This window comes from Mirounga angustirostris, unplaced genomic scaffold (genome assembly GCF_029215605.1).
Source record: "Mirounga angustirostris isolate CCGP_5_RB_7025 unplaced genomic scaffold, mMirAng1.0.hap1 SCAF_5, whole genome shotgun sequence".
In the NCBI taxonomy this organism is placed as follows: domain Eukaryota; kingdom Metazoa; phylum Chordata; class Mammalia; order Carnivora; family Phocidae; genus Mirounga; species Mirounga angustirostris.
In genome coordinates, this window is record NW_026991713.1 from 127,349,516 (window position 1) to 127,376,189 (window position 26,674).

At 43.9% G+C, this 26,674-nt stretch overlaps 2 protein-coding genes across 6 annotated transcripts in view; one reads left to right on the forward strand and one right to left on the reverse strand.

The window, feature by feature from the left end:
- MCM10 (minichromosome maintenance 10 replication initiation factor) overlaps positions 1-26,674 on the reverse strand; it is an 83,281-nt gene that overhangs the window by 16,020 nt on the left and 40,587 nt on the right. For 2 of the 5 annotated variants that reach the window (XM_064592061.1, XM_064592062.1), the window contains exons 19-20: positions 24,702-24,744; positions 18,016-24,616 (exon numbers count right to left, since the gene is read on the reverse strand). In XM_064592061.1, coding sequence (XP_064448131.1) covers positions 24,533-24,616; positions 24,702-24,744 — 127 coding nt within the window. In that variant the 3' untranslated portion in view covers positions 18,016-24,532. Of the gene's footprint in view, positions 1-16,665; positions 17,178-18,015; positions 24,617-24,700; positions 24,745-26,674 lie in introns of those variants that run through there. The other 3 variants (XM_064592063.1, XM_064592064.1, XM_064592065.1) reach the window with 3 other exon arrangements.
- Positions 145-10,456, forward strand: UCMA (upper zone of growth plate and cartilage matrix associated). The gene is made up of 5 exons (XM_045871388.1): positions 145-202; positions 531-596; positions 699-794; positions 4,978-5,076; positions 9,999-10,456. Exons 1-5 carry the CDS (start codon positions 145-147, stop codon positions 10,094-10,096), a joined length of 417 nt encoding a protein of 138 aa, XP_045727344.1. The 3' UTR covers positions 10,097-10,456.

The window sequence follows — 26,674 nt, forward strand, 5'->3', positions numbered from 1 at the left end:
CCCCCGCCCAGGGGCATCCAGGTCTCCTGCCTCCCTCCCTCCTGGCATGCCTGGCACAGACGTGAGGACCTGGCGGCTGGCTTCAGGGTCTGCAGAACCCTCTCTGCCCTGTGGTTCCCAAACAGAGCCTCAGCCCCTCCAACAATGGCCTGGAGACAGCTGCTCATGGCCTCCTGTCTCTCAGCTGCTGTGCTCCTGACCAGTGAGTATGGGGAAGCTCCAGGATGGATTGGTGTTAGATGAGGCTGCTCAGCTGGCCCAGGTAGGAAGGGGGGTGTTTACTGTTAAGACAGCTGTGCCTGGGTGTGTGTGTTTGTGTGTGTGTGAGTGTGTGTATAACACAACACAGAAAGAACAGCTTACTTGGAGGTTTCCTGGGGAGACCGCTCTGTGGCTGGGATTTGCGGGCCCCAGTGCCCCACACTGGGGCCTGGCAAGTCACAGTGTCTGGGAAGGGCTGTCCCAGCCCAGCTCTGGGGAGCCCAGCTCCCCTTGAGGTACCGCAGCCCTCACCCTGTGTTCTCCCACAGTGCTGCAGGAGGGGACTGGTGCATCGGTGGGTACCCAGCAGATGGCAGGACAAGAGGCTCAGGAAGGTGAATGCGAGGGCCACCCAGGGGTGCAAGGTAGGTGGGATAGCTACTGCGGTAACCCTGGCGAACCTGGGCTGGTTGTGACGGGCCTCTCTCGGGTTTCAGATGTGGAACAGAAGATTTTCATGCAAGAATTAGATGCCTCAAATTTCCTCAAGAAGCGCGGCAAGCGGTCCCCCAAATCCCGAGACGAGGCCAGTGGTAAGGATGCTGGAGGCCTGCCCCTCCCATTCCTTTCTCACAGTCAGCTGGGCTGTGGGGACTGCTGGGGGATCAAGGAAGGCTCCACCTAGGCCATTGGGTATCAAAGTGATGGCGGTTCTGAATTAGAAATTCCACATTCCCTCAATTGCAGGTGACATCTTTGACTACACCACCGGGGGAAGGAACAAAAAGGGGCAGGGCTACATCGAACGCACTTAATAGAGATGAGATGCATCCCAATTTCAGGAAGTTTAAAACGTTAAGGAGAAATATGTTTTAGTCAGGAGGGAACACAGTATCTGGGTGTGTGGTTTCTGGGGGTATCAGACAGTGCCTCACGTGCAAGAGCAATCACCAGCACTACAGGCACGGAGAGGGCACATGGGACTGGGAGCTGGGGCTGTGGGCTTGGTGACAGCTGTGCTAAGTGGCCTTGGCCTCTTCCTCCCCGGGCCCCAAGTTTCCTTATTTATAAGCCCCTGAAATTGTGGTATTCAGCGAGCAGTGTTTTTTTGTGTGTTTGTTTTGTTTTTTAAATTTTCATTTTCAATGCATTTGGAAGGCTTTTGAGCTTGGAAGTGTGTCTCCTTCTTAGTCTGAAGTAGGCCCTGCTGTCCCCTGCCTGACAGGGACCCTCATTTCCATGACCTGCCGACCCTTGAAGGCATCTAAGTTTTCTGCCCTTGAACTAGATTCTTCCAAGGACTCTGAGCTCTGTCTCTGAGTCTGTGGCTTGATTCATTACTTGCGCATATGTCTGAATAAACTCTGTGTACCTCGGCACGCTCTGCAAGGCTAACTTGCTCAGTAAAAATAACAGGACTGTTTTCAAATGATGAAAATGCTTGGAGATGAAATTCCTTTCTCCCACCCCCAACCAACTGAATAAGTATGAACCACACTGGGGGAAAATCTCTAGGCCTCATCCAACTTGAGATTTAGAAGGTAGCAAACACCCAGAAACATGGGAAGGGCTGTGATGAAGGCCGGGCAGTTCTTGATGGAAATCAGATAAGCGGCCTCCTGGCAGACTTCCAGTGGGGAACAGGCGTGAATTTAGGAGAGGCGAATAGTTTCCATCCCTGTAAGCTGATTCAGAACCACGAGGAGCATGATGAAGCCAGAGGTCCCTCACCTCAAACATAAGTCGTGAGGTCCCTCACCTCAAACAGGACAGCCTGGTGAAAACATAGGATGCACCTGAGTTCCCCTGCTGTCATCTGCATGACTCCCTTGTGTGGGCAGGAGAACAATGCCCAGTTATGTCTCAGGCTGGGTAAAAGGCAAGTGACATTGATAGACTGGAATCTGGAACCAGGAAACAGGCACCTGACATCTCTAAGCTTCTGGGTAAAGATGCAGGAGGTTCCTTTAGGACGAGAGGAGGCACTAAGAATGAAATGCAGAACCTCAGAAGGGATGTACACGATGCACAGGATGCACAGTGTCATGGCATTTTGTCCCAAGACTTAAATTGTTCTTAGCTGTTGCTGAGTCAAGGGTCCCATTTGTCACATCTCCAGAAAGGCAATTTGGGAAGACTGCTTCTTTTTTGAAGTATATAGGAATGGAAAATGCTTCTTTAGGAATTAGTGATGGCTCATTTAAGCACTTGCTTCCTACACTCCAAACCCCCTTCCCTCCTATCCCCAGTGGGTTTCTAGGACCTGGAGCAACACTCGGGCTCAGGGTGCGTCATAAGGGGGATGGTGCCACGAAAGGTGTGTTTTGGGCCAAGTAGTGGAGTGTGGGCACCTGGGGCTCTGGCTCGTCCCAAGCTATGCCCTGACCAACTGTGTGACTTTGATTAGGTCACTGCACCTCTCTGAGCCTCAATTCCCTCTTAAGAAATGTGTGGATGTGGGACAAGGGGGTAAGTGTGGGGGAAGGACTGGAGTACCAATTCCTTCTGCCTCCAGAGTCCCACAACTATGTGGGTAAAGGCTAAGTGTGGGAAAAGCATGGGATTTACCTAAGGAATCTGCATTGAGACCAATTCACAGTAATTGGACTTTTACTCTTAGTTACATAAAGTAATGTAATATAAATAACAAGTATTTAATTAATTTAATTATTGTAGGCCACTTAACTTTCAAACATTTCAGATGGTTAATGGTACTATTATCACACAAAGAAATCCTTTGTTGTTTGTCCTAGCACCCCTGTAATGTGGGGTGAGGCAAGAACCCAACGGCTTCCTCAGTCTCTCTTCTTTCATTATCACTGTCCCCCTGACTTCCTCCTGCACAGCCAAGCTGGTGGGGACAATGGCGCCTGAGTCTCCCCTCTTTGATGTGATCATACCAGAGGAGTGTGAGGTGTCCTTGAGGGACCAGTTCCTCCTGTACCAGATATGGGCTTCCTGCTGTTGTGGATTTGTCCAGCTGAAGCCCAGTTAAAAGCAACTATCTTGATACTAAGAGAGCTTTCAATAATTTCTTTCAGACAACCAGAGCTCTGGTTAAGAAGAGGTCAAGATTTAAGGGTAGAAATGGGTGAACCAGGGAACTATTTTACACCAAAAGATCTCCAATCTAGAAAGATTTTTTCAGGCTGAAATAAAGCAGGTGAGGAACAGCTCACCTGCTGGTGAAGGTGTGATGTGGTGTTTCAGGCAGGGATTCCCACTGGGGCTCAAGGCGCTGCTGGGGGGCTACGCTGTTCAACTGCCAAGGAATGGTTCCCATATTTGTATGTTCTTGGTGACAGCTTTCACTTATCACTGGTGTATTTCTTCTGACCACAGAGGTGTACCCCCCAATGTTATCACGTGGAACTCAGATTTCTCATAAAAAAATTTACATCTGAGGAACCTGGGTGGCTCAGTTGGTGAAGCGTCCGACTCTTGGTTTCAGCTCCGGTCATGATCAGGGTTGTGAGATCAAGCCCCACATCAGGCTCCACGCTCAGCGTAGACTCTGCTTGAGATTCTCTATCCCTTTCCCTCTGCTGCTCTCCCTGTTCTCTCTCTCAAATAAATAAAATCTTTAAAAAAAAAAGTTTACAGCCAACTTTACTAGAATGCATTGTCTTACAAAATAAGGGGTACCTGCAGTCAGTATCTTCAGGAAGTTTACCTGATCACCTCATATTCTGTACCAGTTATCTATTGCTGTGTACCAATGGATCCCGAATTTAGCAGCTTAAAACCACATTTACAGTCTCCTAGTTGCTCAGCAGTCCAGATATGCCTTAGCTGGGGGCCTCAGGCTCAGCACCTCTCCCAGGTTGCAGTCATCTCAAGGCCTGATGGCAAGATCTGCCTTCAAACAAGCCTCAGTGCCTTGCTGACTCTGTCAAAGGCACCAGTTCCTTGCCATGAGTGGGGCTCTCTATGAGACCACTTACAACACGGCAGCTGGCTTCCCTCAGAACAAGAGATGCCCAAGAAGGAAGCCACATTCCATCATGTCTTCCATCTTCTGCTCACTAGAAGAGTCAGTTAAGGCCAGCCCACACAAAGGGAGGCAACTGCCTAAGGGCACGGATATCAAGGATCCTCTCAGATCTCCCTACCTCATTTTATCATCCCTACCATCATTGTGCCCTGTATACATTTCTATCACAACAGCCATACTGCTGGGCATGACTTATTTTTGTATCTTTTTCCTTATCTGGACTACAGGCCTCTAAAATATAGGCACAGAATCTTTCTTACTTGCCTTTTTAATCTGTGCCTGGCACACATTTTGGCTGTGACACGTGCTCAGAGACTAAAGACTTAGAGGTATTAATGTGAAATTAACTTTTTTTTTTTTTAAAGATTTTATTAATTTGAGAGAGAGCCTGAGAGAGCTCCTGCTGAGCTCGGAGCCCAACATGGGACTTTGAAATTAACTTTAAGTTGATTATTCCCTCCTAGAATTCATTTCTAATCATTGGATTTCTAGTTTCTAACTGGCCCAGCATACTCAGATGCACCACTAATTTTATGAGTGAAGCTAAACTGCTTTTCTCATTTGCAAAATACGGTGCTTGGACGGGGTGAGCTCCTGGGTCCTTCAAGTTTTAAAGTCTGTGTCAGGAGTAAATCATCTTCGTGAAGCCCCCATCCGTCCCCCTCCCAAACAACCCTTCCCCGCCAGGTTCAAGTTTCTCAGGCAAAATGATCAGTGTTCCCCTGGATGCGTGCCGCTGTCTGCATTCTCGGAGGCAACTCTCACTTCTTGCCCTTCCCCAGTGGAGAACAGGCAGAAGTTGCGGGCTGATGAGCTGCAGAGAGAGTATCACGAGGAACAAAGGAACGAGTTTGAGAACTTCGTGGAGGAGCAAAATGACGGTAAGAGCTCTTCAGCCAGTATCTTCGGGGAAATGGGCCTTTGGGGGAAAATCAAAAGTTGCTTCCACTTCTCCCTAAATTTTAATTAGACGAGGGAGGGGTAAGAGAGGCTCTTTCCTCAGTTCACATCTATTGGAGTCCTGAAGGAAGAAAGTCACACAAATGGCTACAGAACTTGAGAAGGCACGGAAGAGAACACAACACCTATATTTCCACTGGCTTGGGGAAATTTTGGCTGATCGTATTTTCTCCTCCTGCTTGGGGATTACGGTGGTTGCCTGTGTTCCCTGTCTTAGCCCCTACGCTAGTGGCTTAGCTCTGGTTACAGGTGCGTTGGAAAGGTTTCAAACTCACTTTCAACTCCCCTGGATTCACATCAACAGAATGGCTCTAGGAACTACTCATTCTGGCCTTTGTTTGCCTATTCACTATAATCAGTATCTTTTTTTTTTTTTAAAGATTTTATTTATTTATTTGACAGAGAGAGAGCACAAGCAGGGGGTGCAGCAGAGGGAGAGGGAGAAGCAAGCTCCCCACTAATCAGAGAGCCTGACGCGGGGCTCGATCCCAGGACCCCGGGATTATGACCTGAGCCGAAGGCAGACAACGACTGAGCCACCCAGGCGCCCCTATAATCGGTATCTTATCTGACCAGTGTAACCAAACCAGGAAACCTGACCTCAGAAAGCAACTCACCCATAGTGTTAGGCACATGCTAAGTTTTATACGCTTTGCTTGTGCCCTTATCCAACTGCTCTTATCTTTTCTAAGCCTTGGCTTTTGTGTCAGAGTCTCTTGACAGGCAAACGGCACACTTTGTTCCCTGCCTCAGGACTCCTGCCTCCCTTAGGCAATGCTGATTTCACCAAGGCCTCAGTGGTGGCAGCTGGGTGTGGGCATGGGCATGGGCAGAGGGAGGTGCTGTTTTCAAACCAGTCTCCCATGCCATGGGATGGGACTTATCATCTATTAAGTGTCCTCAAGTGTCACCCTGAGCAAAACCCTGTAGAAACACTGATCAGGGCTGAGGCTAGCAGGCCAGAGTGTGCATTTATGTTTATTTTTGTTTTGGTCTTTCCCCCACACTTCAAGATGAAATGCTCCCAAGCAAGCTCCTGAATGTACATGAGCTTGGACAAAGGGCCCCAGTTTAGGTGCCCTTTGCTAGAGAAAGTCCATGATTTTCGTTCTGAAGTCATGAGCCTCGGGGCTTGTATGTTCTGGTGGATTTGGGAGGTAACACTCACTGAGGGCATCTCTTAGGAACAGGATACAATCACCAGGTACCCAAGGGCTACAGGCTATGCCCACTGCCTCACAGGTGGCACCTGAGCCCTGCAAACAGGTGTTGGGCTTGGATCCCACCAAATCAAGCTTTCTGGGAACATCCGGGGGTTGGCGGGGGCAGGCCGTTGTAACTCAGAGGCAAAATATTTCTGTTGGACATTTGTTTACCTTGGTGAACAGCTTGGGGAGAGACATTTAAAAATGAGAATGCGGCCAGCAAAATTCCTTCAAGGTCTTTTTTTTTCTTTTTTTAAACTCACCGTATTAATAATAGGATTTTATTTTGGGCATTTGTAAATGTTTCTGGTCCCAATCCCTAGCATCTGGGTGGAGAACACTGTTTTCCCTTTCATAATGAATTAGGGTGAGGGGCCAGGCACTTGGGGGATGACCAGTCCTCTACTAAAGCTAGAGAGACAGTGATCGGGGGCCTGAGGCCTTACCCACAAAGATGAAGACTCTGCAGGCCAGGCCACAGGCCTACGGGGGTTGTAATGACAGAGCTGTTGTCACTGGTTGAGTACTTGCTCTGTCAGGCACTGCTCTGAACCACTCAACCCTTACACCCAGCCTCTCAGGTCTTACAATTTGTGTTTTTGTTGCAAAAACTCAGGCTTAGAAAGGGTGCCTGAGTTTCCAAGGTGCCATCACTAGTCAGGGATCCGAACCAAGGTATGTTTGCCAGCCAAGAAATGTTCTTATAAATGAAGGATGGTCAGGTGTGTAGAGGTCTTAGGGGACCTCTTTGATCTGGGAATTGGTCCCTGCAGTTGGATGGAGTGAGTGAGGTAAGGAGAGCACGCCCTCCCCACCCCCACCTTCAGTCTCCCCAGGGCTGGATAAAGGAAGGGAAGGCAAAGAGGTGGAGCAGATCCAGCCTGCCTGAGGGTAAATGCTGATGGGAAATGCATTTCAATTTTCCTCCTCTTCCCTGACTTCTGCCCAGAGCACCGACTGCAGTGTACTGCGGTGTGGTAGCCGCAGGGCTGGTGAACCTCTACCCCAGTGCGGAGCGCTCTTAGCCCTTCTCTGAGGCCCACACACACTCACCAGTCAGGACCCTGGTTTTTCGGTTGGCTATTTTGATCTGACCGTGTCACCTATTCTCAGAATAACTGGCAGCAGCTGCAGGTTTGTCCCTACCCCTTAAAAGCAAATGCTGAGGGATGACCATGGATAAACGAAAGGCCTAGGATTTCCAAAGGAGGAAGTTTAGGCAGGTGGTCTAGACCAGAGGGACCTTCCTGAGAGCCGGAGAACCCCATCTTGAAGGCCCATCAGCCCATCCAGGACACACCGGACCTGTTCTGGGAAGGCTGTGGCTCCTGGTTATTTCTCTACTCAAAACCCCTAGTTTGATGAGGAAAAGATGCCTTTATGCCTTTGAGTTCTGCCTCTGGAAGTGCCAGGATAAAGAGTGTGTTGGCTCCTACCTCTGAGGTCTGTGTGGGAGCAAAACTCTGCTTCCACCTTCAAAGCCGGAAGGAAGCCTGGGCCCATCTGGGCTTGGCTAAACACGCTCAGCTACAAGTGGTCCCCTACACAAAAGCCACACTGTTTGGGCCTTTACCAGGGAGGCCTTCCCTTTGTCTAAGTGAAATGGTGTACGAAGAAATCGGCATGACCTGGAGAAAAATAATCAACTTCTATGTCAAAACCATGCTCTCAAGATCGGCAAAGAGTAGCTGATCTATCTGGCCTGAGAAAGGTCTGAAGGGCTGAAGACCCAAAGCTCCAGCCGGGGCCTGACTCTAAGCTCTGGGCTGTCCTGGGGTACTAAGTCCCAAAGGCGATTTCCAGCGTCAAGGGTAGCACTGACTCCAAGCCCACAGAGGAAGGAAATATACCCAGCAGCCATGATGCCTGAATACCCAGTGGTAACAGGGGGTCCTTCTTGTTGAGGGCATCAGGCTCTCATGGGGGCTAAGGACCATGGGGACATCCATTTTCTCTGCATCCTGACGTCACCAGGCCGTCCTGTTTGCCCAATGCCCCAAAGAATGAGGTTCACTAGCACCAAAGTCAGGTTCACAGGCTTTTTGGTGGTGAAGCCCACATTTGGAAAAAAGGACGTCTTTGGGGGTTCTGAGTCCTTGATACTATCTTTATCTGTTAGAACCTCCTATCCTCCCAACATTTTCCACAACTACTTAAAAACTGTGGTAAAATTTGCATGAAATTTGGCATCGTCATCATTTTGAAGTATACAAGTCAGTGGCATTTAGCCTGTTCACACGGTTGTGCAGCCGGCACCACTATGGATTCCTAGAACATTTCATCACCTCAGAGATGAACTCTGTCCCCAATATCCAAGAGTTAACTCCCTGCTCCCCACAGTCTCTGCTCACCTCTAATACGTTTTGGTCTCTACCAATTTGTTCTAGGTATTTCTGTAAGTGGAATCACACAGTACATGTCTTTTTGTGTCTGGCATATTTCATTCCTTTTTATGACTGAATTAAACATACATTGTGTGTGTATGTGCATATATAACTCTTTGTTTATCCATTCACTTGCCCCTATTTTCACTTCTCTTAGGTATATACCTAGGAGTGGAATTGTTGGGTTACGTGGTAATGCTGTCTAACTTTTTGAGGAGTCTTACGGTTGCCTTTTTACACATTGAGGGACTTGTTCAAACTGTTCGTGCTTTCATGGTCCCTAACGACAGGCAGTGTGGACTTAGCGTCAGGAGCCTAATTCTACAATTGAACAAAGTTGTTATTCAGAGACATGTCTGATTAAAGACAGCAACAGCAAGACTTTCTTACTAAAAACTCCCTTCTGTTCTTTTTGGCCTTTTACTTTGAAAAATTTCAAACATATGGAAAAGTATATAGTTCATTGAACCCCAATATAACCATAACCCAGAATCAACCATTATCAAATTTCCCTCCACTTTGCTTTACCCACCCCCTTTTCTGGATAGTTCTTTTTTTTTTTAAAGATTTTATTTATTTGCTAGAGAGAGAGAGCATAGGCGAGAAAGAGTGAGTGAGAGCACAAGCAGGGGGAGCTGCAGGCAGAGGGAGAAGCAGGCTCCCCGCCCAGCAGGGAGCCTGATGCAGGACTCAATCCCAGGGCCCTGGGATCATGACCTGAGCCGAAGGCAGCTGCTTAACGACTGAGCCACCCAGGCATCCCTTCTGGATAGTTCTTAAAACATAATTTTATTTTTAAAGCCTGAGAAAAAATTACTCATAACGCCATCCCTTGAAGTTGACAGTTATTTCCTTCCATGATGTATTTTTTCAACCATAAAGCCTGTCGTCTCTTTTCGTTCCTGTTCTGTTCTCTTCGTACTTCGTTTCTTAGTTGTCACCTCTTTGAGCCAGTTGTTACCTCTCCCCGCTTTGCTGGCTGTGCAGGGGAAAGAGCACAGGACCGAGACACAGATTTTGATCTTGGCTCTACTGGCTACCAGCTCCGTCTCCTGCCAGGGCTTGGCCCCCAAAGTGAGACCTTTCGACTCACTGTTCTGTTAGGTCTTTCAACTCAGACATTCTATTTGGCACAGTTTGTTCATGTCGCCAGAGGGTAGGCAGTTTGGGTTGATGGCTGTCAAGAGCTTGGTGGCTCTCCTCAGCTCAGAATCCTCTCCATGCTAACACGACCATTTTACCTCTGCTCCCCAGAACAGGAAGAGAGAAGCCGGGAAGCTATTGAGCAGTGGCGCCAGTGGCATTATGACGGCCTGTACCCATCATATCTCCAAAACCGCCACCGCATCTGACCTCATCTTGACAGACCAAGACAATGGAGCCTGAAACTCACATACCCACCCCAGATATTTGAATGCTTCCGCACAAACAGGCCCCTTCCAAGGGTCTCAACTCGGGGCCTGCTGTGGTAAACACACATGCCTTTTGCTCTGATGGATTAAGATGCCCTGGCTTTCGCTTCTTTGCAGATGATTTTCTGAGGTGGGCAAACACCTGTGGGGCCTCCTAGCACCAAACCTACAGTGACTTCCCCTTACTTAGCCATTGTTCCCACAGTATGATTCCTGTCCTGTAGACAAAGAAAAGGATCACAATAAAGAGAAAAGATGACGTTTGCTTACAGCTTAGAAATAAAAGGGCTGAGTCGACACTGTGTATCCTCTTCTGAAATCTCAAACTGAGTCATGCCAACTTGTCTCCCTGAACCTGACTGACACATTACTCTCACTGACTTAGGCATTTGAAAGCCTGAACTCAAGGAGTATTGCTCATGATCTTCTCAGTCTGTCTCAGCAAGTCACACAAGTGAAAGAGAAATGTTAACACAATTGTTCAGGTTAAGACCATTCTCTGGGATGGTTACTGAGCCCAGATTCTTCCTCATGTCTGAAGAGTCTCAAGGTTCAACTGTGGTTTCTTAACCGCATCGAATCAGAAGCGAGGGTTACAGCAAGGCCAGCTGTAACCAAAACTATAAAGCAGAAGAAATTTAGCTTTGGTGTTACCTCACTTCTCCTCCTAGTGCCTGTAGGCCTTAGCTTAAAGCTGCCATAGCATCGTGTAACAAACTGGGTGGCTTGACACAATAAAAATGGATTCTCTTACAGTTCTGGAGGCTGGAAGTCCAAATTCAAGGTGTCAGCAGAGCCTTGTGTGCTCCCTCTCTCTAGGGGAGGATCCTGCTTTGTCTGCTGCAGCTTCCGGTGGCTCCAGGACTCCCTGGCTGGTGGCAGCATCACTCCGATCTCCGTGTCTGTTGTCATAAGGCCTTTTCCTTTGTGTCTTCACATCATCTTCCCTCTGTGTCTCTTCCCTTCTTGATAGCACTTTATTTTTTTTTAAAGGCAACTCTACACCCAGTGTGGGGCTCAAACTCAGAAACTCAAGATCAAGAGTCTCATGCTCTACCTTCTTAGAAGGACACCAGTCATACTGAATTAAGGGGGGGGAACCCAACTCAGCTTCTAACAGTGCCCCTTTCTTCTCTCCCAACCACCCTTCTCCTGCCCCAGACTCATCATCTATCCTACTTTATCGTTGCTCTACCCTCAGGAATTCCCCACTAAGAATGCAGAACAATCAAGAACAACTGCAGCAGGCACCTCTGTGGGGCCACAGTATATTAGAAGATACAGAGGACTCTAGATGAAGTACAAGCACCCCCTCTTAGCCATCAGCCTGTCCCCACCCTGAGCCCTCTGCTTCCCCTGAGACCTGGGTCCCTGGCCGGCTAGTCCAGCCTGCTTCTGAGGTTGGGATCCCAGGGCAGCATAGGGGGACTTTGCTTTAAGGAAAAGCTGCTCAGCTGTGGTAAAATACTCCACCAGAGGTGGGACGATTTATTAGAGCAGGCCATTTTGTAACGAATGCATGTATTTTTAAGTAATCTTTTAAAAGGCTGATAAAATCTAGTGATTAAGCAATCATGCATATTCCGAATCACCTCATCTACAGTCAGCACTGTATTTTCTCACGCGAACTCCAAGCAGCTGAACTGGCCTTGGGAAGGTTAAGAGGCCACAGGGCAAACTCTATCATTAAACGCTATTACCTGGGCAGGTGGAAAAGCGGTGCTGTTCCCTTCTCAGGAGTCCTGGGATTCACACTTTGGAGATTCAGGCTTGGGGCCCAAGTCCCAGCACAACAAAAGCCAAAGCAGTGCCCAATTTTTCTGTGGCATGATGCGCTCGTGTTGAATGTGCCTTAAGCAGGGAGACTGGTCGTGGAGCCTCTGGAATACTCTGATTATGCTCCAAAGTGTATACTCCGTAGTCATGCTACTGACCTACCTTCACTGTCTGCGGGTGTCTAAACTGATCAAACCAGAATGCTTCCAAAAGGAAACCAGGAGAGTAATGAAAACTTTCCTCAGAATTGGAAAAACATGCACAAAATATTTAATGGAAAACTATTTCACTACTTAAAATGTTCTTTACACATTTACTCATCCTTATCCAATCTTTTTTTTTTAACAAGACATTTCCACTGTAAAATTATTCCATTTATAATATATGCTCAATGTAGCAAATTCAAGCAACATGGAAATCCATTACACACGAGGCGCCTGGCTGTGCCCGGCTGGCTCAGTCAGTAGAGTGTGTGACTCTTGATCTTGGGGTTGTGAGTTCAAGCCCCACGTCGGGTGTAGAGATTACTTAAAAATAAAATCTTTAAAAAAAAAAAGGAAATCCATTACACATAAGGAGAGTTTTTCCTTTTTGCTTCTTTAATTCAATTCTACTCTGAGGTAAGCCCTGTCAGTGGTTTAGTATGTATCCTTCCATTTTTCCTGTCTATTCTCACACACATACTTCATTCTTTATAAAGGCAAAATAACACGTAATTATGCAAATCCAAATAGCCCCACAGCCAGTGCTGAAAGGAACTACTTAGCAGATCTGAGTTGGCCACATGGAACTGGCTGATACCAAAGTTGAGCTCTGAAAGCTCCCTCTTTCTAACAAGGTCTAACAAGAGTTTTGCCTCGACCAAGTAGCTCATTATTATATTGTCACAGGCATGTTCCTTGCTTCCTTCCATAAGCAAGCAGAGCATCATGGAATTGGGTCCTTTTACTGTAATCCTTTTCATGGTGGAACTGGTGCAGCTCTCCCCAGCTTAAGCACACTTCTCTGTGAGGTAATGGGTGCTCAAGGAACGGTCTGCGCTCCCAAGTTTTCCCTCAATAAGCCCTATTTTGTATTTACATCACATGGCTCCAGTGGGGGGGTGGTTTGTGTGTGTCTTTGCTCCCTCTGCATGTCAGTGAATATGCTAGACTTTACTTACCCATTCCTCTATTAGTAACACAGGTTTCTGGAAATGAAATGATGGGGTCATAACTTACATGTGAAACTGGATAAATCAGATTTCTCTTTGAAGAGGTTGTATGTGCTTTCTGTTACTGGACACCTTTGCCAATCCTTTCTTAAACCAAGCAAACAGAATATTGGCTGAAAGGTCGGGAAGGGGGAACTCTTTCAGGATATACTGTCCATGGTGTTTCCTCAGACAGAAAATGTCACCTTCAGCTCCAGTCTCCAAATCACACCCCGTCTGCAGGAGCCACACATTTCCACCAGCTACCACAAAGCCTTTGGGCCTGTTTTCAACAGAAAGGCTCTTTAGGAAATCTGCTCTTCTCCGCAGCCTTCAATGAAAGGACCAGCAGCTTTAAATTTTTTTTTTAGATTTTATTTATTTGAGAGAGACAGAGATAGTGAGAGAGCACAAGTGGGGAGGAGAGGGAGAAGCAGGCTTCCCACAGAGCAGGGAGCCCGATGTGGGCTCGATCCCAGGACCCTGGGACCACGACCCGAGCCGAAGGCAGACGCTTAACTGACTGAGCCACCCAGGCGCCTGGACCAGCAGCTTTAAAGGAGAACGTGATCACACTGGAAGAAACTAGCATCAAGGAAAACCTTTACAGATGCCTCAAAATTTCATTACTGTTTTTACTTTTTATGATGAGACAAATTATTTGAGAATGAATATTTCAAAGTTTTAAAGCATAAATCTCAACAGAAAGGAATGGAGTTCTGCTATTTGCCTGCCATCTCCTATCTCTGATCTTAACTGGAGAAATCAGTCAGCTTGAGCAGAACGAAGGTCAGAGGTGTTCCTCTCTGGATTACTGGGCAGGAGACGCATGCATGGGCCCCATCCGCTTCCTACTGCACCCCTGAAAGGGGCAGAACAGGGAGCCTTAGCGAACTGGCCAGACACACCCCTGCCTCAGTCTTGCTCTTGTGGGTGGGGCTCCTCACAGCACCTCATCCCACACCTAGATGAGGAATTCTCGCTGAGAGGTGCGTAGGAGCATTACATTCCTGTCCTTAGCTGAGTTGTAAGTGAGAGAAGACATGGCGAGCCAACCAGCTGCGGTTTTTAGTTGGGCACAGCAGTGCAGGCTTGGCTGACTGCTAGCTCCGAACCCGAGGCAGGCTGCTGGCCCAGGAGGACAGGTGAGCTGGCGCTTTACCCACATGAAACTGCCCTCTTGGTTGGCCAGATCCAGTCCCTGAGCCTTTTGGTTGGTAACCCTAATTTACAAGGGGGAATGTGTGTGGTTACACATCCAGTTATGCAATAGGAAAAACAGCAAAGCACTGCTCTCCACCTTAGGCCATAAAAATGGAGGAGCCACATTTTGGGTCACCTTGGTCATAACACACCCAAATGCCTTCTGGTAAGAGGGCCAGCAACCAGGTAGAGGGCAGCTGATGGATTCAAACCCACAGCCACCCACACCTGCAGGAAGGGATGCTGAGGCGAGACAGATGTCAAGAATCAAGAATGGTGTGACTGAGTAGCCACTTTAAAACAATAAAACAGCCTGGGGGGCACCTGGGTGGCTCAGTCGTTAAGCGTCTGCCTTCAGCTCAGGTCATGATCCCAGGGTCCTGGAATCAAGCCCCGCATCAGGCTCTCTGCTCGGCTGGGAGCCTGCTTCTCCCTCTCCCACTCCCCCTGCTTGTGTTCCCTCTCTAGCTGTCTCTCTCTCTCTCTGTCAAATAAATAAAATAAAATCTTAAAAAAAAAAAACACAAAAAACCCACAATAAAACAGCCTGTCCTTGCCTCTTCAATGACTATGCACTTGGCATGCTGGCTCCAGATAAAGAGCTCTGGCAGAAAAAAAGAAATCTATTACCTCCTTTTATCTCCATCCTTAACAAGGGTCCCATTATACCTCAGCATTTTCAAATTCCGCCCAGAATTCCTTCACTGAAAACCATTCACAGTCATTTTATCTGGGCAGGGAGAAACACGCCAAGGGTAACACGAGTGGGAATCTGGGCAGCCACATTTACTAGGAATGGAGCAATCTGTATTTTTAGAGACTGGCCTTGTCAAAAGTGTGGACTTTTGGACTCTTCTCGGTTCTTTCATTACTCTCTCCTAGTCCTTTAGGGATTCCAGCAACAAATTTGTCAAAGGATGAATTGGTGAAAATACATTATTTTTATTTATTTATTTTTAAGTTATCTTTATACCCAACATGGGGCTCAAACTCACAACCACAAGACCAAGAGTTACATGCTCCACTGACTGAGCCAGGCTGGTGCCCTGAAAACATTATTTAAAAAAAATTTTTTTTTTTTAATTTGAGAGAGAGAGAGAATGAGAGAGAGCACATGAGAGGGGGGAGGGTCAGAGGGAGAAGCAGATTCCCTGCCGAGCAGGGAGCCCGATGTGAGACTCGATCCTGGAACTCCATGATCGCGACCTGAGCCGAAGGCAGTCGCTTAACCAACTGAGCCACCCAGGCGCCCCTAAAATTTTTTATTTTAAGAGAAAGCAAGAGCGAACAGGGTGGGGATAGGGGCAGAGGGAGAGGAAGTATCCTAAGTAGGTTCCATGACCAACTCAGAGCCTGAGGCAGGGCTCCATCCCAAGTCTCCGAGATCATGACCTGAAGAGAAATGAAGAGTCGGCCACTTAACCTATTTAGCCAGCCAGGCGCCCCAAAAACTCGTTATTTTTAATTCATTGGTTTTTTATGTTGTCATTTTCTTTTTCCTGCTTCTTTTTGTTTTCGGGACCGGGGATCGGGGTGGGAATGTGTGCATGCACTCCAGGGGAGATTTTACAAATTATTATCATGTATCTGTTTACTTAGGATTTTTGGGGGGGAGGAAGTGGTCATTTTTGTGAGCCTCAGAATGATTTTTTAAAATTTAAAAAACATGGGGGGCGCCTGGGTGGCTCAGTCGTTAAGCGTCTGCCTTCGGCTCAGGTCATGATCCCAGGGTCCTGGGATCGAGTCCCACATCGGGCTCCCTGCTCAGCGGGAAGCCTGCTTCTCCCTCTCCCACTCCCTCGCTTGTGCTCCTGCTCTCGCTCTCTCTCTCTCTCAAATAAATAAAATCTTTAAAAAAAAAAAATTTTAAAAACATGGTACATGCTTTTTATCAGTTTAATTTGGTTGGGTAGCTCATTTCTAATTTCATTTCCAACCAATTATGTTCCAATTTTTGGACAAATTTTTCATAATTTAAAAGTTCTTAAGGGATTTGTCCAAAAGCAAATTGGTTAAAAATACGGATATTCTAGGGATGCCTAGGTGGTTCAGTTAAGCGTCTGCCTTTGGCTGGGGTCAGGATCCCAGGGTCCTGGGATTGAGTCCTGCTTCGGGCTCCCTGCTCAGTGGGGGAGACTGCTTTTCTCTCTGCCGGCTGTTCCCCCTGCTTGTGCTCTCTGACAAATAAATAAAATCTTAAAAAAACATATGGATATTCTAGTTCCTAACTGGTAACTTTGGTATACCCTGTGATCTTACAATGTATTAACACTTTAAAAAATATATTTATTTATTCATGAGAAATAGCGAGAGATCACAGAGAGAGATTACACATTATTTTGATTTTTTAAATCAAGAATACTTTGATTAGGTAATATATACATACATTTAAAAAATTTTAAAGGGCAGAAAAAAATATAGCGTCCTTCTGTCTCCCAAAGAAAACCATTATGCCCAAGTCTTGAGTATCCTTCAAGTGATTTGGGCACATTTAAGTATCTAGCTATACTTTTTTCATTTTTATATTTTATTTTCTTCCATGTTTATGTTTTATTTTAAAATTCATTTTTGACCAATGATGCTCACTTTATTCATTAAGGCAATTTTCTACTATTAAAAACAATCTGCATAGTTAGAGTTGAGAAGCTTTCATAAAGCTTCTTTGAAGAGAAAGCTTCATAAAAAGAAAGCTTCCTGGGTGCCTGGGTGGCTTAGTTGTTAAGCGTCTGCCTTCGGCTCAGGTCATGATCCCGGGGTCCTGGGATTGAGCCCTGCATCAGGCTCCCTGCTCCGCAGGAAGCCTGCTTCTCCCTCTCGTGCTCCCCCTGCTTGTGTTCCCTCTCGTCGTATCTGTCAAATAAATAAATAAAATCTTAAAAAAAAAAAAAAAAGGCTTCCTATGGGAATGATGATGTTTGATGAAACATGCCTGAAAAGAATATTCACTTAATATGTAACACAAAGGGGAAAAATTGTTTTCCATATAATTTCTCATTAATTTAGAGCAGTAATAATGAATCTCAAATGACACACTGGTGAATGTGAGTCATTTAGGGAAGAGGCCCCCAAATGTAAAAACTTTCCTAAATAAAAACGGTCGCCTCATTAATATGAGGCAGTGAGGTCAGCATGCACTAGCTTATGATTTTATTAGCTCATGTTTGGTTGTTTATTACACACCCAGCACAGAACTGTGGTACCGAGGGGCAGGACATTTTATATTTTGTAAGATGAAAACCCTAAAATACTCTTAGATTGGTATCCTGAAACCACTGTTCAAAAAAACCCACAAAAACAAAAAACAAAAAACACCAGTTTATTCCTTTATTAAATCACTGAGGATACTCTTCCTGTACCTTTAACCCTAAGTGCCCGAATGACATAGACACCATTGTTGTTTTGGCAAGATTGATGATTACATGAAGATAAAATTCAGCAAAACCTGAAAATGTACTCAACACAGGACTTGACATGACTTCCCCCTCTCAAGGTCAAGCCCACTGGTGCTCAACTGATACCATCACTAGGGAATGTATGAGAAGACCAATAAAACTCACACTATTATTTATAGATCCTCTTGTTCAACCTTACTTAGAATATTTTCTTGATAATTAATGGTGAAAGAAAATGCTTTCCTCTTTAGAACGGGAACAACATCAGTCATAGACAAGAACTGCAGTGTTAAAAACTCCCAGGCAACATGATCCAACATGTAGAAAATCCTAAGAAATCTATAAAAAAGCTGCTAAACTAATATGTAAGCTTAACATGGTCCCAGGATACAAGGTCAAATGACAAAAATGTATTTTATTTCTATATACGAGCAAGTAATAATTGGGAATTGCAATGCAAAAAGTACCCTTTACAATATCATCAAAACTGTAAGACATTTAGAAATAAACATAACAAAATATACATACAATCTCTACACCTCTCGGACATACACATTGCCAGCTACATCACTAGATTAAAGAGCCAGGCCCCCTCCTCCTCCTGACAGTCTTTTGAGATTTCAGTTGATTTCTATAACTGACCACTTGTTTTCCTTTTCAAGGACTTTAAAATCCCACTCTTATGTTTTAAATTCACCCATAAAGCGTGAGCCCAAGAAATACTAGGCCCCCACCCTTAACCCCAATGAAAGCAGAGCCCCAGGCCCATGTGCACTCCTACCCGAGACCTTGCTGTTTGGCCCAAGACCTTGGTATTTGGTGTGCTATGTTATTTCCAGGCCCTATAATTAATAAACATTTATTTTTTCAAAGTTTGCTGATGGTTATTGTTGGAGGCATCTTGCAATCTTAATTGGAATCACAAGGGCCAGAACAACCACAACACTGGCTAGTCATATGCTGAGACAGGCACAAATACTACTAAATGTTGCTGAGAAAAATTAAAGACCTGAATAAATGGAGAGATGTATTATATTCACAGATAGAAAGTCTTAAGATGTCAATCCCCCCAAATTGATCCAAAGATTAAACACAGTCTTTTTTTATTTAATATTTTATTTATTTATTTGAGGGAGAAAAAGAGTGTGTGCGCATGCGGAGAGAATCTCAAGCAGACTCCATGCTGAGCGTGGAGCCTGACACAGGGCTCAATCTCATGACCCTGAGATCTTGACCTGAGGTGAAACCAAGAGTCAGACGCTTAACTGACTGAGCCACCCAGATGGTCCTTAAACACAATCTTAATCAAAATTCCAGTAGGGTTTTTTTTTCCCCCCGGTAGAAATCAACATGCTGCTTCTAAAATTTACACTGAAATGCAAAGGACCTAGAACGGCCAAAACAAATTTTACAAAGAACAAAGGTGGGGGACTAACACTAGCTGAGTCCCACACTTGTTATATCTATAATTATTAAGACAGCATGGTACTGGCATAAGGATTGACATAATACCGTATGAATATGTCATTACTATAACAAAACCGAGTCCAGAAGTAGACCCCAAAATACATGATCAACTGATTTTCGACAAAGAAGGCAAACTAATCTAATGGGGGAAGTGCTCATCTTTTCACTGAGTGATGCTGTGAGTGTCCATTTGGAGAACACTGAACCTCAACCCTTACACCTCATGGCTTATATAACATTAACTTGAAATGGACCACAGATGAAAGAGTGAAAGCTAGAACCATATAAAATATTCTATAAGAACATCTTTTTGACTTTTAAGGCAGGTAAAAATTTCTTAGACAAAATGCATGAGCCAAAAGTGAATCAACTGATAAAATGCACTATAAGAAAGTAGAAACCTGCTCTTTGAGACAGTTAAGAAAAAATGAAAAGGCAAGTCTCACACTGGGAGTATATATTCATCACACATATATCTGCAAAACACTTGTATACAGAATATAGGAAGATCTCTTCTTAAAAAAATTTACTTATTTTTTATTAGTATCAGAGGTAGAATTCAGTGATTCATCAGTTGCATACAACACCCAGTGCTCAGTTCCATCAACTGCCCTCCTTAATGCCCATCACCCAATTACTCCATCCCCCTACCCACCTCCCCTCCAGCAACCCTCAGTTTCCTAGAGTTCAGCATCTCATGGTTTGCCTCCCTCTCAATTTTCATCTTATTTTATTTTTCCTTCCCTTCCTCTATGTTAATCTGTTTTGTTTCTTAAATTCCACATAAGAATACATGGAAGAATTCTTACTCAACTCGATCAATCAGTAAACAGGTATTTCACCAAAGAAGATACAGGAATGCCAACAGGACATGAAAAGATGCCCAATATCAACGGTCATGAGAAAAATGCAAATTCAAACTGCAATGAGATACCACCACACACCTATTAAAATGATTAAAACTTAAAAAGACCGATGGTATCAAATACTGGTGAGAATGTGGAGCAAATGGAATTCTCACACATTATTAGTGGGTGTGTAAAATGGTACATTCCCCTTTATTTTTTTTGAAGGTTTATTTATTTTTAGAGAGAGTGCATGTGCATGAGCCGGGGGAGGGGCAGAGGGAGCGAGAATCCCAAGCAGATTCCCCACTGAGCATGGAGCCCCACACGGGGCTTGATCTCTCAACCCTGAGATCATGACCTGAGCCGAAATCAAGAGTGGGACACGTAACTGACTAAGCCACTGAGGCGTCCCAGGGTAAACCCCTTTAGAAAATATTTTGGCAGTTTCTTTTTTTTTTTTTTTTTAAAGATTTTATTTATTCATTTGAGAAAGAGAGCATGAGTGAGGGGTGGGAGGAAGAGGCAGATGGAAAGGGAGAAACTGACTCCCTGATGAGCAGGGAGCCCAACACAGGGCTCGATCCCAGGACTCAACCAACTGAGACATCCAGGCACCCCTAGTTTAGCAATTTCTTAAAAACTAAACCTACACTTACCATTTGACCTGGAAATCCCATTCCTAGATATTTACCTGAGGAAAAAAAACACATATCCACAGAAAGACATCTACCTGAATATTGGTAGAGGCTTTATTCATAACAGCCCCACACTGGAAATAATCCAACTCAGATGTCCATCAACAGGTGAATAACTAAATTGTGGGGCATATCCATCCAGCAAAATACTCAACAATAAAAAACAATGAACTACTGATATATGCCACAACACAGATGCATTTCGAAATATGGTGAATGAAGGAAGCCAGACACAAAAGTGTATTCTGCATGATTCTATTTAAGTGAGACTCAAAAGACAGGCGGAAATTACAGGGAGAGAAAACGGATCTGTGATGGGTCGGAGACGACAGGGAAATCGCACAAGCCAATGACAGGATGGAAATGTCCTACATCTTGTTTGTGGTGGTGCTTATGTGGATATCTGTGTTCATCAAAATTTATTGTATCACACATCATAAAATATGTGCCTTTTACTGTGTGAAATTTAGGCCTTAATAAAGTTGATTAAGAAAGAGACCAGTATTTGCTCACTTTGGCAGCATATATACTAAAACCGGAAAGAAAAATACCAACAGAGAAGTCTTTGCTCAAGCAAAATTACCACAGCCTTTGTTCCAATCTGAGTTTCAACTCACATTTTCAAATCCCTTAGTCAATTTCCTGGACCCTGAGATCATGACTTGAGCTGAAATCAAGAGCCAGTGTCTTAACCAACTGAGCCACCCAGGCACCCCTTGGCTTATTTTAATTTTCAAAAACTTCACAGCTTTTCCACAAACTGCTATTAAGTCAACTGGTTTCTTCTATTTTGTGCCTATTATTTTCTTAGATATATCACCATTTCTTTCCTCAATATTGGTGAATATAGAATTTCATTTTTTGAGCCATCCATCCTTGAGAGCTATATTGTTTCCAAATCTCTACCCATGGGATCAGAGATATCTATTTTACTTGTCAAGTAGAGCACTGATGGGCTGCTATGAGTGACATACTGAGGCAAACAGATTTACTCTCCTGACTTTTAAAAATCCATGTTCTCATGGGGCGCCTGGGTGGCTCAGTTGGTTGGGTGACTGCCTTCGGCTCAGGTCATGATCCTGGAGTCCCAGGATCAAGTCCCGCATTGGGCTCCCTGCTCGATTGGGGGTCTGCTTCTCCCTCTGACCCTCCCCATCTCATGCTCTCTCTCTCTCTCATTCTCTCTATCAAATAAATAAATAAATAAAATCTTTTTAAAAAATCAAATAAAAAAAATAATTAAAAAAAAATAAAAATCCATGTTCTCAGACACATTTAATCTACTATAAACATCAAGCTTCACTTGTGTCCTCATCAACTTTTACACAACCCAATTCATGAAATCTCTTCCTGTCAACTTTGCTATGGATGGGTCAACTTGTAATGTTTTTAAAAGTTGAAAACTTTAAAATTTTTAAGCTTTCTAAGTTGCCTCTGAGGAACATTCCATACCAATCACTCCAAAGCTCCTTATTTGCTACTCTGCATCACTGTTATCTAAATTACTTCAGTCTTCCTTCTCTTGTTTGGAAGAGAAAATATATTTAAACAAAACTCAAGAGAAAGGTGATTAAAAAAGAAACAAAAAACAAAAGCCACTTGTTTCCTCTTAATAAAAAAAGGCAGGGGCACCTGCGTGGCTCAGTGGGTTAAGCATCTGACTCTTGCTTTCGGTTGAGGTCATGATCTCAGGGTCATGAGATCGAGACCTGCATCAGGCTCGGTGTTCAGTGGGGGGGGGTCTGGTTTAGATTCTTCCCCCTCCCTCTGCACCTCCCCCCCCGCTCGTGCGCGCTCTCTTAAAAAAAAAATTAAAAAAAAAAGACACAGCAAAAACAAAATCTGTTGAGACAATCAGAACAGTCAGATCAACTACCTCCCCCTGAAATACAAAACTTCTGTGTGCTAATTTAGATCACTGTGTACCTACCTTGTTTGGATGGCCTATGATTACATGATTACACAATAAGTCCTACATTGCTAATGACAGGGTAAGGAAAAATTAAACACACATTTTGGATTTATATAAAAGCATTTAATACACTGATAAAGAGAATAGTATTAAAAGACTGATCTCACTGATGAATCGTAATTTCAATGCAAACAAGTCCCCCTTCTGGCCCACCTACCGCTTCTCATCACTGATCTATGAAAGCATACATAAAAAAGACCTCAAACAAAAGCCCCCAGAGATCTAGAGTAACTGAGAAGTAATTCAATGATTTTTAAATTATTACAGTACCTTACAATACTTATATATGATACACAAGTGAATGGGGACTCTAATGGCACCCTTGGTTCAAACAGGAATGTGTTTCATGGAAAGGGGATTGCCTGAGGAGCAGCCTGGAGCTTGAGTCCTTGGCAGCCGCTTAGTTGTGATTTTCTTCAAATACATAGCTCTATTTTAAGTTTATGGGATAAACAAATCTACTCTAAATGAACCATTAAAAATACCACCGCTGAATGCCTTCAGTCCCTATTAAGAATTAAACACTTTATTCTTTTCTTCATTAGTTAAAAATTAAAACAACCACCTCCTGGGAAGTGAAATCCTCCTAAAAATATAGCTTCTGCAATATAACCTTAGGAGGAACACTCATATTGAGCAGACAGAGCTTGATGAAATATAAGGCATGTACATGTTTTTTCTAGCTCTTGAAAATCTATATCAAACATCTCCCACAACCAGCTCCTGTAAGCATTATGTCTATCTACCATAATATCATCTTGGGGGAAACCTGATCTATTTCTAGCTAGAGTTTAAATCCCAATGTAATAATAATCCTACTAATTTATTCAATCTTAGGATGATATCAGCATTCACTTTGGAAAATCAGGTTGCCTGACAGAGGAATCTCCTAAACTGCAATTTTGGGGTGCTAATTTGCACAGGGTTTGACCTCTGTCAAACCCTGTGTGACAGAGTATATCTGCAAATCTCAAACTCCCTGAGTTCTGTCTTTCTGAGATGTTTCTGTTTTTCAATCATTGTTCATAGCTTCTTAAACTCTGTATTTGTTTTAAAGATTTCGAAGTTTCTTTAAGCCATATTTAAACAAAGCCATATTTTAAAATGATGAGATTTTAGTGTTTTTATTAAAGAGCTCCACAATATTTTAAGGACACAGAAACCATACAGATATGAATTAAATGCCACGTGAGTCAGTGCATTAATCAATTTGCAAAACAAAAGAGAGATAAGAATAGAAATGAAAGAAGGACACTGGCTTTGATGTCAATATATCAAGATTGTGTCAAGGTTGATGAGCGTAATTATTTATATGGGAGAAGTTGTATTATTTGTAGAATTTGAGTGCTGAAAGATACACTTCAACATCATTTACTCCTAGCCTCCTCATTTTCTAGGTAAGAAAACTGAAGCCCAGAAGTTATGCAATCTACCCAGGGTGAGCTAAATTAATTCTTTTGCCTCTGTGTGCCCATATAAATACCAGAACTTTACTCTGATCAAGAAGCAACACTGCACACTCTATTACCCAAAACATACAGAAACACAGCTCTCAATTTACCTTCCCGTTTCTGAGCAAAAAATCCACATGAATGCAGCCATCAGTAGCAAGAACACGGAGGACGATGGTATTTTGATTTACCACTTAAAGGTCAGTGTTAAATTTGGGATCAAACCAACACAACAGAAAATAAGTAGGTAAAATGTGTAGGCTTAATAAGTGTCTGTTTGGACTTTATCAATCAGGAACATGAGCAAACAGAGCAACACCTTTGCTTTTCCAGAGCCATAAGAAGCAATGTAGGTCGTGGGTACCTGTTTGAAGTCAGGGCTATTTAAGGCTATTCAGAAATTTGGCATGTTCTTCTCCTCGTGGTAACAGGGTTTCTCCTCCTATCTTTGGGCCTGTTTTTTCCTAGAAAAATGAAAATAGTTTAGTGAGAGATGGGTCAACATTATTTGCATGGATCACTAAATTGGTCACTTTGCAAATGACCTACCTTTAGCATTCCATCTCGTTCCCATTTGAAGAGGCCACAGTTACTGAAACAGAAAAGAGGGGCTTTACTCAGTGGTGAGGTATGGGTGACACACATTAAGACAACTGGGTTCACTGCACTCGCAGGAAGAGTATCCGCCATTCAAACAGAAGATGATCAAGGTAACACTCATATTACAGGCTATGCTCTAATGCTACTGAAAATACACACTCCAGTGATTTGAGAAATGGTCTTCAAATCTGTAAAAAGCTAGATACTTCAGAGATGAAATACCCAATGATAGTATAACAGGGTATGCCAACGGCAGGTGATGAACACAAGCTTGGTTTCTACTGCTAGGCATTGAGAAGAGACTCAGAAGAGGAAGCTAACCCTCTGATGCCATGCAGTCGATGGCTTTCTCCTTTTCCCTTTTCTGGAACTAAAAGCTTGTGATGAGAGAGGATTAGTCTTCCTCCTGGTCTGCCCAATCCTTCCCTCTTCAAACCCAAAGATGTTTACTCTTATTGTTCAAAGGGCATAGAGACTCTTATTCTCATTTTTTAACATGGTATGTGAGTCCAACCCTGAGCAGAGATGTGACTACTACAGAGAAAGCTTATTTTCCACAAAGTTCACTCTGCCAAAACAAAAGAAACACAATCAACTCATGGAAATATGGCTGCCGGCACTCTTGGATTTGAGAGGCTCTAGGGCACAGGGGATTGCCCTACCTGCCTCATCCTTCTTCCTCAAAGTCTAGACTACTCCTGCCCTGAGAATCAGCATACCAGTGGCCTTGGCCCTAAGCCTCTTCACCACCTTCCCTGTCTAGAGACTGAGTATCTCTTGAGAGAAATTTTCTAGACTACTAGTAGATCAATGATGAAATTATAAATAACAAAACTTCTAGTCAGGGGTCAACAAATTATTACCCATGAACCAAATCCAGCCTGCCACCTGCTTTTGTAAATAAAGTTTCATTTAAACACAGCCGTCCACTTGTTTCTGTATTACCTATGGCTGCTTTTGAGCTATAACACCAAAGCGGAGCAGTTACAAACAGACCACCTGGTTCATGAAGCATAATATATTTACTATCTGGGCTTTGACAGAAAAAGTTTGCCCTGTTCTAGATCAAGAATTGACAAGAAAAAGGGGTGCCTGGGTGGCTCAGTCGTTAGGCATCTGCCTTCAGCTTGGGTCATGATCCCGGTGTCCTGGGATCGAGCCCCATATCGGGCTCCTTGCTCAGTGGGAGGCCTGCTTCTCCCTCTCCCACTTCCCCTGCTTGTGTTCCTGCTCTCGCTGTGTCTCTCTCTGTCAAATAAATAAATAAAATATTAAAAAAAAAAATTTGACAAGAAAAAGTCTAGAAAAGCAGTTGTTAACAAAAGTAACAGCACCTGGAGGATGAAAAAGCATCTTGCTCTTTCATTTGTGAGTTGTACTTACTGCTTATTAATGGAATTTTTCTGATACTCAAATGTTTTACATATGCTCTTGCTGTTAAAATATTTTGGAGAAGTCAAGTATCAATATACAGATAGATACTTTAAAAAATTATAATCCAGATCATAGCAATTTCACAAACCAGCTCCCGACTAGGTAATGAACTAGCATGGAGTCTGCGTCCCCTCCCCAACCCCAATCAACCCTGGAGAAACTTGGAGTGAAGTATGGGTTCCAGGAAGTAAACAAAACCCAAAAAACAAAAAGTAAGCAAATAGGTGGAGAGACTATCCTGGTGAGACATTCTTGGGAAGACTGAAGGAGATCTTGAAAGTGCCTCAAATTCCGAAGACTTATCATCATACAAATTTTGTCCTTTAAGTCAATAAAGTCAGAAATTAAAAAAAAAAAAAAGGGTAAAAATCAATCCCATATATTTGAAAATTAAACAACATTACTAACCCTTGGGTCAAACAGGAAGTCATCAAAGGCATTAGGAAATCAAATCCTTCTTTTAAAAAAGATTTATTTATTTAAATAAT

Coding starts and splice junctions, on each gene's coding strand:
- UCMA (XM_045871388.1), top strand. CDS start 145: ATGGCCTGGAGACAGCTGCTCATGGCCTCCTGTCTCTCAGCTGCTGTG. Junction 597..698: donor AGGACAAGAGGCTCAGGAAG/GTGAATGCGAGG, acceptor CTCGGGTTTCAG/ATGTGGAACAGAAGATTTTC. Junction 795..4,977: donor ATCCCGAGACGAGGCCAGTG/GTAAGGATGCTG, acceptor GCCCTTCCCCAG/TGGAGAACAGGCAGAAGTTG.